At 43.6% G+C, this 13566-nt stretch overlaps 1 protein-coding gene across 1 annotated transcript in view; it reads left to right on the top strand.

Annotated features, from left to right (window-relative positions):
- Positions 1-2552: 2552 nt before the first annotated feature.
- Positions 2553-13566, top strand: part of LOC105908782 (A disintegrin and metalloproteinase with thrombospondin motifs 20) — an 81063-nt gene continuing 70049 nt past the window's right edge. Inside the window, exons 1-3 of the mRNA XM_031565208.2 lie at positions 2553-3023; positions 3290-3645; positions 7721-7886. Of these exons, the coding sequence (XP_031421068.1) occupies positions 2933-3023; positions 3290-3645; positions 7721-7886 (613 nt within the window). The 5' untranslated portion in view covers positions 2553-2932. The remainder of the gene's footprint in view (positions 3024-3289; positions 3646-7720; positions 7887-13566) is intronic.

Genomic DNA, 13566 nt, shown 5'->3' with positions numbered 1-13566 from the left:
AATATTCTCGGAATTTCCACAAACTTTGATGTAAGCCTACTCTATTTAGTTTGGAATTGATGTAATAACACATTTAGCCTTGTTTATGGATTTAAATGGATACCTCTGCAATTGTGATGTTAGTATTTGCCTTAATAGACAATGACAATAGTGAAGATGAATAATGAAATTAAATGTAGGCCTGTGTCAATGTAGATCAAAACCATTGCAACAATCCTAATGGTTATTTGTTGCCTCTCCGATGACAATTGTTTTTATTTATCTTAAAATCTTGAATTCCTTATACTGACAGGTCCGTTAAGCTAGAGGTGAAGCTGGTGTGTCCTCAGTAATTGATGTCTTAAAAGTGATGCATAAATGAGCAAGCACATTTCTTTTCTCATGTATATCTGCCTTGATTCCTCCATCATCCTTGCATTCCTTCCTTGTTTCCTTCAGTTTTTAGAGGGAGGGGCTAGGACACAACGAAAGGAAGGAAGGGAGGATTTACAAGTAAGGAATTGAAATGTACCCCATGTCTTCCAACATATAGCCTACTTAGCCTATATGTTTCAACCGCTACAGTGTTGAGATGCATAATGCTTGCCAGTCACGATGTGTAAAGTAACACTAAACACACTGTTTGACTGATTCACTTCTGAATATGTACTGCTTCCTCCTCTCAGCGCTGCTGTTGTCTCCTGCTGAGTGCTGATGGTACATTAAACTTATTTAATATCACAGAAAAAAGTTAATTGGATATTCATGCACTCCATAAATATTTCCCTCTTCAGATCAACAATTGGGTTCTAAACTGAATGTGTTGAATGTGAGCCATGAATCTCGTCTCAGAACTCTCATAGGTCAGGCATGGCCAGTGAGGAACAGGGATAAGGTGGCCTAAGAGTATGCTTAATAATAATAATTGAGGTTTGGTACTCATGGACATTCAACAGTGAGCTGTTGGTGTCATTGTCATCTGACCTGGCCTTTCATGCAACCATTTGGTGTTGAACAATGGTAATGATGCAATGTTGAACTGTATCCCTTAGACAAGCCGAACCCACAACAAGCAATCTAACTTTTTTGTGCAATTTTGTTTTTCTAGATTTATCTGTATGCAAAAATTCATTCAAGCTCATTGCAAGGTTTTGCTGGCTTCAAAATAGTCAAGCATCAAAATGTTATGAGGACACTGAAACTCCTAATCTTATTTGTACATGAGTGACGTTACCAGACTTTAACTTTTAACTGGCTCCAAAAACAGTTGTCTGTGTGAGGGATGAAATGGGACTCTGTGGTCCCATCAGAATTTTCATATTCTCAGAAATCACAGGAAATGTATGTAGGGCAGGCTGGTAACCCATTCTGTTACTTCGAAGACTGCTGTCTTCCAAAACTTGCTACATGATGGTTAAATGCTGAACGTGAGCTATAATGAATGCAACCACTGCAGGGGAGTTGACTGTCTGAGATAAGTTTATGACCAGTGCCTGAGGTACAGGTGGATATGAATAAAGATAAGTAAAGTAAAGCGTTAACTCAGGTTACTTGACTGATTTTACTGACATAATTACTTTATAGCACAACATAATGGGCAGTTATTAGTCCATCACCTTTTTAAGGTGCAATAAGGCAAAGATGACTGTGATAACCATGCAGTTAGAAGAGATAGGGGGTCCAAGTGTCAAAGTGTATGTTCATATATCAACTGTAACCAAATGCTACTGCAAAATTGCACAACGCATTATTTCATTAGTTTACAAACTAGTGAACTATGCTTTGTAAACAATTAGCAAAAAAAAGATTGTGAAGACTGAGCTGCCGCATCTCTGCATAGGAATCTGTTGAACAGTGTGTAGGGAGGCACTAAATAGGCCTTCCCTATACAGGTACGTTCAGCTAGGTTGCTTTTAACAGTTGTATATCTTGCATATTTGATTAACCACCTAACGTCTAACGTTGGAGTGCGCCCACATTTAAGTTTAGTTTAGTAGACAATTTCTTTATAGAAAGGAGCCTAATAGCTATATAGCCCATCGTGTACATCTAGGATCATTATTCACCATAGTAACGTATATTATATCAAACCGGTAGAGGATGACCGTTTTTTGTTTTTCAGATCTAATATTGAGCCTTAATGGCGTAACTACCGGTGATTTCTGCCGTCCATCAGCCACATGCTGGAGACTAATAGCAAGATATTTTCAATAATTTAGGTTCTGTCCAAAAATGTCTAAAAGATGTATGCTGACTGGTTGCCTAGTATTAGCGCATTAGTGCAACAGCTAGTTGTTCAGAAACAGGCTACTTGTGTTACATCCGAGTCTGTACAGCACTTCCATTTTTATATATTTATTTTTTGCCAACATTCTCATTTTAAGTTGCGAAGCTCTCTCAAAGAGTTTGCAAATAGTTTTCCCCAGTAGCCTACACATACCTAAACATACTAGGACAAATCGACGGCTTCGAGGCAACTGACATAACGCACCACAACGATTGTGAGTTTGGGTCACGACTACTTAAAAAAACTCTGTGGCACAGCGAGGTCTGAGAGGTGGACTAGACTTGCGATTGGTTCAGCGGCTCTGGGGCGTTCCCTCTGTCTGATGTTGGCGAGAACTTGGAGTGCGGTGGAGGTGGGGGGGTAGGGGTGTCCTATTGATGGCCAAAGAAAAGTTTAGTTGGCACCGATCCCTCTTTTGCATAGACGTAGCGCACATAGGCACCGTTTCTTTGGAATGTATTGTAAATAGTACGTGTTCACAGGGGACAGTTTCAAGCACGTTTAGCAATGCGATGAGGCCAGTGCACTTTGCAAGAGTAGTGGTGCAGAGTGCCTTCGCAGATCTTACGAGTTGCTGCTGCTGACAAGCCGGGGAAAGGAGGGGGAGAGCCGCTTCAGAAGGTACTTCTGTGGAGCGAGAGCCGTGCTTTCTTCGCTTAGGAAATCATGCAGTTTGCAATCTGGCTGGTTGGACTAATGTGTCATCTGTCAGCACTCGTCCGGAACTCGCGAACATATCAATTACATCCTAAGCAAGGTAAGTGTTCTCTGATTTTAGGAGACTAAATCTCGCATAAAATAAGGTATTCAGTAAAAATGTTCTGAACGGCTGGTGATGGCGTTATCGAAAGATGTCAGTGAGGGAAGTTGTCGGAGTATGTTAGCTGGAATATTGCTTTGTGGCATACAGTTAGTCTTAATGTATTTAAAATATTATTGTTCATGACTAAATATCGGATGTGAAAATATAAGCGTTGCATACACTCAACTAATGTGCCCTGTTCTTATTTATTCACCTTACAGAAAGTTTCATCAAACAGCTGTCATCTTATGAAATTATCACCCCACTCCGCATAAACGATTTTGGAGAGTCTTTCCCTCATAAACTGCACTACAAACGGAAACGCAGAAGTACGGATCCGGACTTCACGAGTTTGAGGGCTCATTACAGAATAGACGCCTTCGGACAGCGATTCCATCTAAACCTATCCGCGGATTCGGGTTTTATAGCTCCCTCATACACTGTGACACATTTAGGATTGGAGCACAGGAACGACTCCAATACGGACCTCAACGATGATATGCGGCATTGTTTCTTCAGAGGACATGTCAACGCCAAAACGGAATTTCAAGCAGTCTTCAGTTTGTGCACTGGTCTTGTAAGTACATATAAAAGTATATAGGCTATTCAATACTAATGACATTGTATTCAGTTTTAGTGACTTACCTGCATGCAGAATATATCCTGCTTGGGATTTGAACTTATACATTACATTACATTACCTCCACGCTCAGGCAGTTGTTCAGGAGTATGCAGGATGACTTCATCCTACCGTATGCGTGATGTTGTGAGACACCAAAGACTCAGCAAGAAACGTTGGGTCTTGAAATATCAATTCCGGAATTTGGCCTTGTGTCATCAGCCTATTACAGACGTTAGAGTATCCGCAGGCTCCATGCAGTAGTAACATGCTATTTGAGATAGAGCTGAAGCACAGACTTGAAATAAATTTGCGTGCTAGGTCTTATGTTACAAGGAAAGCCTCAAATAACTCCAGTTGACCAACTTGGCACACAGCCTGTTGACACAAGTTGATGGTGATTGCCACTGCTGCGAGCAATACTTAATTAAACAAGCATCCAAAACCATTTCAGATTTTCTGACCCATTTAATGAAACCTTTATCGCTATATTTGATATAGATTGAAAACCAAAACTGGTCATACTTATGGTGTAGTGACATCAGTTAACTTGGATTGGAGGCTGTATCTGTTGTGCTTTAGGCCAAACTGTTTTGAGTGTTTACTGAGTCTTAGGCTACTGTTGTAGTAAGTAGGACTTAGGAGAGTTGAACAGATAGTGTCAGAGTGATGATGTCATAGGTAAGATAAGGTTATTAGCTCACACCTGGGACTGGATCTCAGTGGCAACAGTCAAATGCAGCTCCAATGTCTGTCCTGCTGCCACGTTCAGCACCAGGCTCGGCTGTGTCTGTTCCCACTGTCAGTGACCTCACACGCATCTCAGACATGTGCAGTGTAGTTGGCAGGACTGTTTGGGAGCAGATGTGTCACGAGAGAGTGCATCACAGCATCAATGAACTAATAGCAGGAGACTCGGGTTCCCAGGCTGGCCACCTCCTCCCAGACTGTTCATGTTATGCTGTGTAAACATCTCCACATCTACCAGTTAGAAATTCACCGGAACCTTCAGAGCAGCTTTAGACCTCCAATACACATCATACTGGAGTAAGATCATAAATGAAAAAGGTTATAAAAATAGTGTGGGGATTCTCTTTCTCATTTTGCCATATATGGTTTTGAGGGACTGGTTATGTTGCACTTTACGTGTGCTTGCCCTGCAGGGCCACGAGGTCTATTGCAAGTACTCTGTTTATCCATGAATTGTATTGTTATTCTTTTGACACATCTTTTGGTGATATCTTGCCTGGAAATGTTTCCAAGACATAATGTTAGGCCATCTGAATGTTCTGATCCACGTCTTGTGTGACACTGACCTATTTTTCAAGATTTTGTGGCTGTTTCTTTGTGGAATTTCTAGTATTACTACCCCCACAACTATTAGATTAGCAGTCTTAAAATATATTCCATCTAAATCTCATCATATCTTGACCCACAATTACTCAAAAGTCAAAATGACTCAATTACGCAAAAGTCTGAAAATTGGTCAATTACAAAGCATAAGAAAGTGTCATAATTTCCTCTTGGTCTACTGGAAGTAAGGAAGTAACAGTGTAAGACGTGCAGTGCTCTTTCCGACCTGTCAGTGCTCTAGTTAGTAAATCTTAGAAGTATGATCGCTCATGTAGAATTGGCAGGACAATGGAAACAGTGTATCCTCCCCTTGCCCTGGGCTACTGGGTCGTAAATGTGCGCAGTGAGACCCTGTGCTTTAATGATCATGCTCATCTCACTCTGATGAGCTCATTACGCACGGAGGAAACCTCAAAGCAAGGGGTCAGTGACACGGAGCTGAAAAGCCAATCAAGTCGGCTCACTTTATTATTGCAGTAGGATGCGGCAATTTAGAACTCCGGGGGATTGTGCCGCTCAAACCCTGTTCACTATGTGCTGTCTGTCTGTCTGTCTGTTTGTATGAGGGGCTGGAGTCCCAGTGTTGAGGCTCGAGGGAGACAGATGTGGAGGTTGACGTGAACACACAAATGGGTGATCTTTTGAAGGAACTAGTGGTAGACCCCCTAATATGCAGAGGGGACTCTTCACCTCTTTCTCTGTCTGGGGTTTTTCTGTGCTTTACTGTTGTTCTTATGCTCCCAGTCTCAACACTGATGGTGCATGGACTGTTTGCCAAGGCCTCTAGACTGTGTGTGTGTGTGCGCATGCGCGCGTGTGTGTGTGTGTGCGTGTGTGAGATACAAGTTGGCAAATAGTGCTGTGTGATGTATAGTTGTGTAAAGTGCAGGCTCTAGAAACCTTTGCACAGCACTTGACTTATGAGATTTATGCCTCACTGTATTCACTGTACCTCTGGAGCATTGGCTCACATGCTGGATAAAAGCATTCCTCTGCCTTTCCTTGTGGCTGAAGCTTCGTTTATGAAACAATCCAGCGTATTTCAGCACCCAATGTTGAACAGCAGCCATTGCAAATATCCGGATTCTAGAACTGACGTACTACGTCAAACAGTATGTACTGTATGCATTCCCAAAAACTGTATGGATTTTGTATGAGAAATGGCAGTAAAATGAATTGTGCTCTAGCCGCTCTGGAGATAATGTTTTGTAATATGAAGCCAATAGTCAGTGCTAGCAGCTAACAGTGTTGCATTATAGCATATCCTTAACACACTGCAAATGGTGGTGACTAATCCAGTGGTACATGCATCGTTGTCATGGAGTCAATGTAGAATGAGACTTTCATTCCATGCCCAGCTGACAGTCTCTGTCTGCACCCTGACATAACTTTGAGACAAGATATTCGCTGGCCTTGTGTGCAGATGTTCGCTGTGGTCAGCGCAGTGGCTTGCTGTTATATATTGTAGCCAGAGCGCCGTTATATCCTTTTCATTCTGTGCCAAACCCTGTGTGCCCTGATTCAGTGCCGGTTAAGCTGCAGACCTTGCTAGTTTTTGCAGAGCCCTGCTCAAGGTTTCTGTACATGTGAGCACAATGCCAAGGCATTGACAGTCATTTTGGCAGTGCTCTGAAATGTGTGGAGCCTGCACGCCCCCTCAAAGCCAGTACAGTGGCCAGAGCTGTATGTTTTTCCACTGAAGGAGGACCCCCAGCTTGTAATGGAAAAAAGAGGAGTTTGTACATACAGAATTGTGTCATTTTTCCCACCCCCAAGGGGTCCTTCCGGATTTACATTACTGACAATCCCTGTCAGTTCTCAAAGTGATCATGGAAAGAAAGCCTCAAACAGATAACATTCCAGCATGCAATATCCTGTTCAAGTGTGCGTATGAAATTACCGCATAAACACCATTGTGTGGCATGCTGAGTGAGCTCATGTTGAACTAACCAGAGCTTTTGGGATTGTCAGGCAGCAGAACAATATTTGCATTCCACTGGTGACCAGTGCCTCCTCCTGTAATGATACTTTTCCAGCCACTTGTCAAGTCTGAAAGACAGTTCACAGTCTGGGACACAACTAGACATCTGGAGAGTAAAACGGTGTTGGAGTCTGTATCTATTATACTGGAAAAAGCCATAAAATAGCTGGAATGGATAGTAAAAATAGGGCTTCAAATGCGATTGATGTAAGATGCTGTGGAGGATGGTATTTACCTTCCTTGTGCAAAGATAATGTTTGTGTTTAAATGAATTGACATGAGTGTCACTAACCTTTGCATGATTAGATCTTCCAAGTTTTTATGTTCATGGTAACCCTTCATGGAAAGTTATATAAACATGAAATTTGTGAAATTAATTGGCCAGTAAAGTCCTTGGCAGCCGAATGGGCAGGTATGCACATGAACATGATGTTCACACTGTCATCACAATGGAAAATGCACTAATACCGTATAGGCTTACAGCTATTGCTGTACTTATATACACATCATAGTTGTCTTTGTTCAATCTGTTGTGTAAGTTTCTGTCGACAAAATTCTCTCCGTGTTTTTATGGCATGGCTCTACAGTTGTTTCCATGAAGCACATCATCAGTTGTCTTGCTTTGTCTTCCATTAGATGTATTTGGATATTTGGAATAGTTGCTTGCCATTAACTCTAATGTATTTTGTGCTGTTTTAGATTGGAACGTTCACGACCCACAATGGGGAATATTTCCTAGAGCCTCTGAAACAAGCAGATGGGAAAGAATACCAGGAGGAGCACAACAAACCTCACCTAGTGTACAGACACGAGAGGAAGACGACCGGTCCAGCCAGCAGCGACTCCAAACCTTGTGCCGCTTCAGGTAAGGAATGGGGCTGTTCTTGCCCAAAGCGAACTCCTGCAGCTTTAATTCATTGTCTCCAAAAAGCCAGTGGGAGGGCGAGATTTCTTTCACCACTTTACCTGACCCTCGTCCATTTATTGGTGTAAAGCTAATGAGAAATGCATGAACCACTGAGCCTTGCGGCCTCCCGGCACTTGGCATGCCGACTAGCGAGACAATTTGAGCCCTATTATGAAATGTTATTGTAATTCATCGCCGAATGAAAGATAATCAGTTCCAGAATGGTTGGTATTTTACAGCTGTGTTTTCTAAACCGTTAAGCCTGCCCCGAGAAGAAAAGCAGAATAATGACTCTTAAAGTTAGCCCCGCATTAACTGTGGTATTTGAATCCACCCATTTCATTTGAATTTTTATGACTTGGGCCTTTTGGTACTGGAGAGATCCCCACAAAACGAGAAGTGACCCAGCAAAGTTCACCTCGCGCAAATGTAAAGAATCACTCGCTGCGATCGTTGTGGGCGGCCTTTGTTGCAGATGCTATAAATCTTGTATGTGCAGGGCGGCCCGATTTGCTTGTAGTCTGAACTCCCCCATTGTGGCCCAGTTGTGTCCATTGTCTGGCCCTTGAGTTTCAAGTGGTTTGAGTGACCCACACTGCAGGACTGATACCTTCTTAATATGCTTCCTATTCAGCTGTGAGAGTCTGTGTGTGGCACAAACCATCTTGATTGTCTTGGCCAAGCTTTTGAAATATGCTGCTGCTGTGTGATGGTATGGGGGTGGGTGGAGCTGTTTAGAACGCATAGTCTCGGCTCTGAGCTTTGATGAGCCCATCCACTCGAGACTTCGTTGTCTATATAGCAACACTTCCCAAAATATTTCTAAGCTGCAACTGAAGTCCTCACTCAGGAAATGGGAAGGGTTTACAGAATTAATAAAAATGGGCCAACATCTTCAAGTGTAATGTGAGAATGTAAAATTGTGACCTTAACTCAGAGATTACCACAGGGACGACACCTGCAGCCATCATCAAAGGCCAACACAGCAAACACAATGGCACAGGATTAAAAGAGACAAGTCTGGGTGCAGTACTAGGTGTTTCAGGTCTGACTCTCGCACCCTATCAGATAAACCCCCTTGTGCAGATGAAGTGATAAGAGTCTGCTTTGATGGGCAGAGGGGGACTGCACAACTGCAATGTGAGTGCACTGACTGTCAGTGTCTGCACTTGGCAATACACTGTCTGCCACTTGTGGGTCTCCTGCTCCACTGGGCACAACATGGTCGAGTGTTGTACAGTTTCAACCCTCTCACACACAGCTATACACAGTGGTTGTAATACCGACTCTTACCATTTCCCCTTACAAACTACCATCCCCACCCTCCTGTTGTTTCAATGCAACTTGTCTCATTGTTCTTGTCCCGTTGTTGTTGTTGTTGTTGTTGATGAACCATGATAAGGGCACTCCCACCAGATTGTCCAGTATCGTACAAGCCAGTATCGATATGTATTGTTCCTTATCTCTTACCTCTCTACATTGTCATCAAATTGCCGCCCTGGGGTCTAATGCATTCAAAACCTTGAGACAGTGATAGATAAACCTCATTTTTTGTTGTGGATCTCCCTTTGTTTATCTGACTTTCTCTCTCCTCTATTTTCACTCAGTTACCTCCCAGAGGCCAGTGTTGCTGAGATGACATTTCTCTCTCTCTGTGCGGCCACTTGCTGTGTCCATGCCAGTCGGCAACAGCAGCCTTTAAGCCGGGTAACTCTGGGGCTGCGCTGGGCACGGGCCGGCACGCTCTCCACACGCAGCCTGGCCAGGTCGGGTCCAGCCTGCCTAAATATGGAACTGCTTAGCCTGTAATTGCAGCGGGGGACAATGCTTTGTGCAATACTTGGCCACCAAGGAGAGAGGGAGGGAAAAAAAAAACACAAAACAAAACAAACAAAAAAAATACAAAGCAGTGACACAAAGCAATAGAGCTTTTTCTGCGGACCTTTATAATAATTTACGTTTACATCCCCCACATTTATTGAGTGCCAGATGATGTGCTAAGATCACAATTCCTTATTATTATTCCAATGGGGTGTTCTGGAAAGGGTTAGTTCCATGCAGTGTAGAAGAGAGGGAATAGGAATAGCTATGTTTTTGGTAGCGTTTGCCACTGTGCGTGTCTTTGTGTGTCACCGGACCACCCGAGGAGATGAGAGGAGCTGATTTACATGCTGCTGTCCCCTCTCAGGGAGAGACGGTCCCAGCCAGGGAATTCCACTTCAGGGGGGAGAGTGCGGACGCTTTAGCCCTTCGCCTCACTCCGAAGTGCCTGTCACCCAGGCCCCATGGCACTCTAAGCTCTAAGCCCGCTGCCCCTCTCCACTCTGCGGAGGTCGCTGGACGCTGGAGAGGCTCCGGAGTTCAAGGAGAATGACTCCTCTCACCTCTGGCCAGTCCCCAGGTACTGATCAGTGGGAACATAGTGAGCATAAAAGACTCCTTTGTCAAGGATCGTGATCTCAGGGTCCTTACCATCCACCCCTTTATGTGGCCCCCGCCCCAAACACCACCATCCCCTGCTGAAAGAGGAGTCTTGTCTTAAATCAAAGTTGCCCCGCCGGAGTTTGATTGCAGAGAGGCGAAAGGGAAGACGGGGGAGGTGTTGGGAGGGTTGCCTCAGCTTGGGGATGAGGGGGGTGTGCTGGCTCAACCTGCCAAATGTCCCAGTTCATCGGAACAGCACAGAAATGCCCTCAATGGCCCAGCCAGTAGCTCTCCTCTGTGCACTCCTCTGTGTACCCCCTTTTTTCATCCCCCTTTGCTTTTGCTCTTCTGAGAGAGCCCCTTTGAAACAAAACAAGGATGAAAAGAGGCCTGTTTTGTCAAGGGGCCATACAGCACACACAAACAGAATGTGTATCTCCCCAAAAAGATAACCGTCAGAAGATAAGGTTCATGTTTAAGTTATGTGCACTCGTATTACAGCCTCCTCAGCATGTACTCACAGAGTTTTTGATGTCTCGACAAAGTGGAGTAGATGATGTTTAACACAGTGGAGCTTTACAAGGTTTTATTTTCAGCTACAGAGGGAACTTCAAGATGTAGTCAAGTGGAACTCCAAAGTTTATTGCAGAGCAATGTGCAAGCGTAGATAATACTAATTCTGAAACATTCTATGTGTACTCCATAACTGTTACAAAATCCCTTAATCATGACCTTGACTAACTCCTTTGGCCAAGAGATGGCGCATGAAAGTGGCAGTTAAGGGGAATCATAGAAATAAAAGGGCAAGTGGACGTAAACAGTGTTCATGTTTCTACATTCCTGGGATACCCAATAGTGACATCTTCCCATGGTAACTATTCACTCCTGCCTGAAATGTATTCTGCTGTCAATTGATCAAATATTGAACAAAACACATAATCAATGTCCCCATCGTATCTGGCATGTTGCAGGGACTTTGTTGCAAGCTCTGTCCTAACTCTGGTGAGAAACCTGGTTTACTTGAGCTGCGCTGGAAATGTACAGAGCTGTAATGAATGGGTGTCCCTGTCTCACCATGTGTTCTTTTTGGCATTGGTAGTCTTTCAGCAGAAGGGTTAGTCATTTTCTTCCAAGCGCTGTCATCTGCAGTGCAGTGTTGAAAGAGATAGAACTGTAATAACGGCTTTTAGAGGGCCATACTTCAGCTCTTCCTGGCCTTCCTCTGAGAAGGGGCTTAAGCGTGCTATCTGTCACAACTGGATAATGAAGTTGAGGTGTACCCATTGTTGTCTTTAGTGGGAAGTCATTTTAGGAGCTCACTCTTGTGATAGATGAGATTGGTCTGAAGGGGAAACATGTGCTAATGGTGGAAAGTATTGCTACACCTTCATTGGTGAATATGGCCTCATGAGGGCAGACTCCAAGGCATTTCCTAACGTACAGCAGTGTCAACAGGTAGCTGTGATCAGAATAAAAGCCACTATGAAGGCAATGAATGCATACAGTATTAGAATAATATTATAATGGAAATGGACTTGATATGGTATACTTGATATACTGTATATATATATATATATATATATATATATAAATATAAATATAAATATAAATATATATATATTGTATAAGGCTCAACAAGTCAGACAGGCTTGATATCTTGCATTGATGTGATGTCTTCTAGATTCAACTTCAGTGACAGCAAAAGTTATTCATACCTCCATGATGTGAAGGTTTCCATGTACTGTGTGTGGCTTTGGGTCTGGTGCCATCTTTATGCTGCTTTGTTCCCCCACGTCAGCGCTGCTGTGTGAAGGTTTGATTGTATTGCTGCCCTCTCCAAAAGCACTGAAGCAAAACGTCTGAAATATTTATACATGCATTTCAGTGAGCTGAGCTAATGCTAATTATGAAGCAAAACAAAGGGAAATAGATCTTACACCTGGTGGGCTAGCTTTCCCTTTCTTGCTCTGTCTGAGAAGGAGCCTTTAATATGTCAATCATGGCCGTGGGAATGTGAATCCAAGGAGGGCGGTGGGAAAATTGTTGTGTGTTGTGAATGTGGTTGACATCTTTAATATCTGTGGAAATATCCTTCCTCAGAGACAATACCCATGGTAATTACATCAACGGTTGGAGGTCGGCTCTTGACTTAAGGCCAAGTCTGCGCTTTTACTTGACGTGAAAATGCTGGATCAGGTCTCTCTCCAGCGACATTATCATGTTGTGTAACCCTGGAGCTCCCTGACTGTGAGCACTAGACGTCTTGGGTGGTTTTCGTCACTGTTTTTGATAAGTGTTTGCTCGCGACGTGTTGAGAGGCCGATTACGTTTTTTAAGAGCAGGAGCACACACGTTGTGCCAGCATGGGCTTTTTTAAAAGGCATCTGCTGGAGCCGGGGGCTGTCAGGTTGAAAGCCCTGATCTGCGGCCCTTAATGTAGCTGGCTGGAGGTTATCTATCCTCTGGCTGGCACGCTGATCTCGATGTCATACTGAAGCGCAGATAATCAAATGGGGGTAGCTCAGCATAGGGGTGGATTCTTCCCTCTGTTGGCGGTGGCTTTTTGGCTGTGGAGGGAGTGTGTGTGCGTGCGTGCAAACGTTAATGAGATGTTCCAAAAGCCGCCTCTTGGATGGAGAATGGAGGTAGGAGGCCATGGCTTCAGTTAGCGCGACCTCAGTTGGGTCTTGATGTCTGATTTGTCACCGCAGCACTCCAAATACAGAGCGCCTACTTTTGTGAGAACTTTGGTGTCCGCTGTCGTTTCACTGCCTCCACGAGCTGCCATCAATGGGTTCGTTTACATGGAAAATGCCCTCTCATGTCGTCCGACCCACTACTGAGTCGGCCAATTGCCGCCCGCTAGCTAGCCTTTCATGTGGGTGAATAGGAGCGCTCACTGATGGTAACTTTGATTCTCCCGCTTTGTTTGAGATCACTCATTGGATTGCATGATTGCATGTGAACTCAAGCATGTTTTCCTTGTGCAGCTACAGGGCTCAAATATTAGTTTAACCCACTTTCAGTCTTTGAAACAAAGCAATAACATTGACTTAGACGTGCATCACTATCATGACACGACTATCGCCAAAGAAGTTCTTATTGTTATAAGCAAATGGTCTTTTAAATGTTCTGTCAAATGTGTCATACCTTAGGTGTAGCATAAGTCTTAGTGTAAGTTATCTGCATACTGTGTGTCAACCCTATGCGGTGT

Source organism: Clupea harengus, chromosome 3 (assembly GCF_900700415.2).
Source record: "Clupea harengus chromosome 3, Ch_v2.0.2, whole genome shotgun sequence".
Lineage (NCBI taxonomy): Eukaryota > Metazoa > Chordata > Actinopteri > Clupeiformes > Clupeidae > Clupea > Clupea harengus.
This window is presented reverse-complemented; position numbering and strand designations above follow the sequence as displayed.